The 1841-nt window shown below is 63.4% G+C and overlaps 1 protein-coding gene across 1 annotated transcript in view; it reads right to left on the bottom strand.

Annotated features, from left to right (window-relative positions):
- Window positions 1–1274: 1274 nt before the first annotated feature.
- The window catches only part of KRTAP10-12 (keratin associated protein 10-12), an 810-nt gene continuing 243 nt past the window's right edge, over window positions 1275–1841 (bottom strand). The window contains exon 2 of the mRNA XM_073888906.1: window positions 1275–1841. This exon is cut by the window's right edge and continues 6 nt beyond it. Within this exon, the coding sequence (XP_073745007.1) occupies window positions 1275–1841 (567 nt within the window).

Genomic DNA, 1841 nt, shown 5'->3' with positions numbered 1-1841 from the left:
GGGGGGGGGGGGCGTTCACTGTCAACCCCCTCCCTTTGGGGAATGGCTTGTAGGATTTCATGGCCTCCTGGGAGGGAGGGTGTATGCTGGTAACAGGTAGGGTCTAGAGGCAGAGGAAGCACTGGGGAGAATGGAGGCAGGGGGTTGTTTTAGGTTAGGAAGTGACTCTGTCTAGGAGTGGGGCCTGAGTACAGGAAGTTCCAGGAAACGTGGGGGCGCCATCCAGACTGGCCTCGAGGGAAAACCCCCAGAGGGCAGCAGTCCTGGGCCTCAGACGCCAGTGTGGGCCCTCGAAGTCGCTTACCCTCTGGCGTCTTCCTCTTGACCTCTGCCACTCCGGGCCAGGCCTGGGGCCGGAGACAGGGCGTGTCCCTGGCCTGTGCCGGCAGACAGGCAGCATCAGGATATTGGAATAAAACCCTGAAGTTCAAGGGGAGATGGAGAGATAGACTCAGGAGGCTGGTGGTCAACAGAAATGTTCTGGCCCAGCCTCTTCCTAGCCCAGAAGCGAACCTGGGCCCTGCCTCCTGGTGCTAGACCGACCAGGGAGACGGAGGCCTGGGGCAACGGGGCCCTCTTGCCAAGGGGCCTGCTGTCCAGGTGGCTGTGGGCCACCTGAGTCCCGAACACTCGGCAGGGCTACCCCAGAGTTGCCTGGACCACCAGGGTGGGCCTCAGCTCAGTGCCGCTGGAAATGCTCCCAAGATGGGCTTGTCAGCAGGATTGCCAGGGTTATGTTAGCCTGGAGGTTTGGAAATCATGAAACAAAGCCAAGCTGCCGGAGAGAACCAATAGAGGCAAGGACGCAAGATTGATTGATTGATTTTGGGCGGGAGGGGCAGAGGGAGGGAGAGAACCCAAGCAGACTCCCTGCTGAGTGCAGAGCCTAACATGGGGCTTGATCTCATGACCCTGAAACCATGATCTGAGCTGAAATCAAGAGTCGGATGCTTAACTGACTGAGCCACCCAGGCGCCCGTGCAAGTTTATTCATTTAGCATCAGATGTGTGTTTGGGTTGGAGGCAAACAGCTTCCAGGAGGGGCAGAGACAGGGCAGGAGGCCGTGTCTGTCAATAGCAGGGGAGGGCTGTCTCAGGTCATCTGGGCGTGATGTGGAGGCTGCAGACAGGCTCAGCCCCAGTTATTAGGGTCCGAAGATGGTTCATGGGGACATGTGCACCAGAGCTTGTGCTGGGTTAAATCCTGAAGGAGGCAGGGTGAGAGCTTGGGGTCCCCCATAGTGCCCAGCTGGCCCCGGGGGGGACGGGCCCCGTCAGCAGCAGGACTTCTGGGCCGAGGCGGGCACGCAGCAGGCCTGGCAGGAGCCCACGGGCCGGCAGAGCAGGGACACGCAGGAGGCCCGGCGGCAGCAGCTGGGCTGGCAGGAGGACGCGGGCACGCAGCAGGCGGGCCTGCACACGGGCTGGCAGAGCAGGGACACGCAGGAGGAAGGCCTGCAGCAGGACGAGGAGCAGGGGCTGGGCCAGCTGCAGGAGGGGGCTGAGCAGGGGGAGGTCTTGCAGCAGACAGGGGTGCGGCAGACAGGGGTGAAGCAGAGGGGCTTGCAGCAGACAGGGGTGCAGCAGATGGGCTTGCAGCAGGCAGGGGTGCAGCAGACGGGCTTGCAGCAGGCAGGGGTGCAGCAGACGGACGCACCGCAGGCTTCCTGGCAGGGGGAGGAGCTGCAGCAGGAGGGCAGGCAGGAGCTGGTGCAGGCTGATTGGCAGGGGCTGGACCCGCCGCTCACGGGGGTGCAGATGAGGGTCAGGCAGGAGGCCGGGGCGCAGCCGCTGGGGGTGCAGCCACTGGACTGGCAACAGCTGGGGGCGCAGCAGGGGGG

The sequence above is a fragment of the Callorhinus ursinus genome, unplaced genomic scaffold (assembly GCF_003265705.2).
Source record: "Callorhinus ursinus isolate GAN/ISIS: 27379988/994484 unplaced genomic scaffold, GSC_fseal_2.0 scaffold98, whole genome shotgun sequence".
NCBI lineage: Eukaryota > Metazoa > Chordata > Mammalia > Carnivora > Otariidae > Callorhinus > Callorhinus ursinus.
The sequence above is the reverse complement of the archived record's forward strand: the minus strand, read 5'-3'. Positions and strand labels throughout refer to the sequence as shown.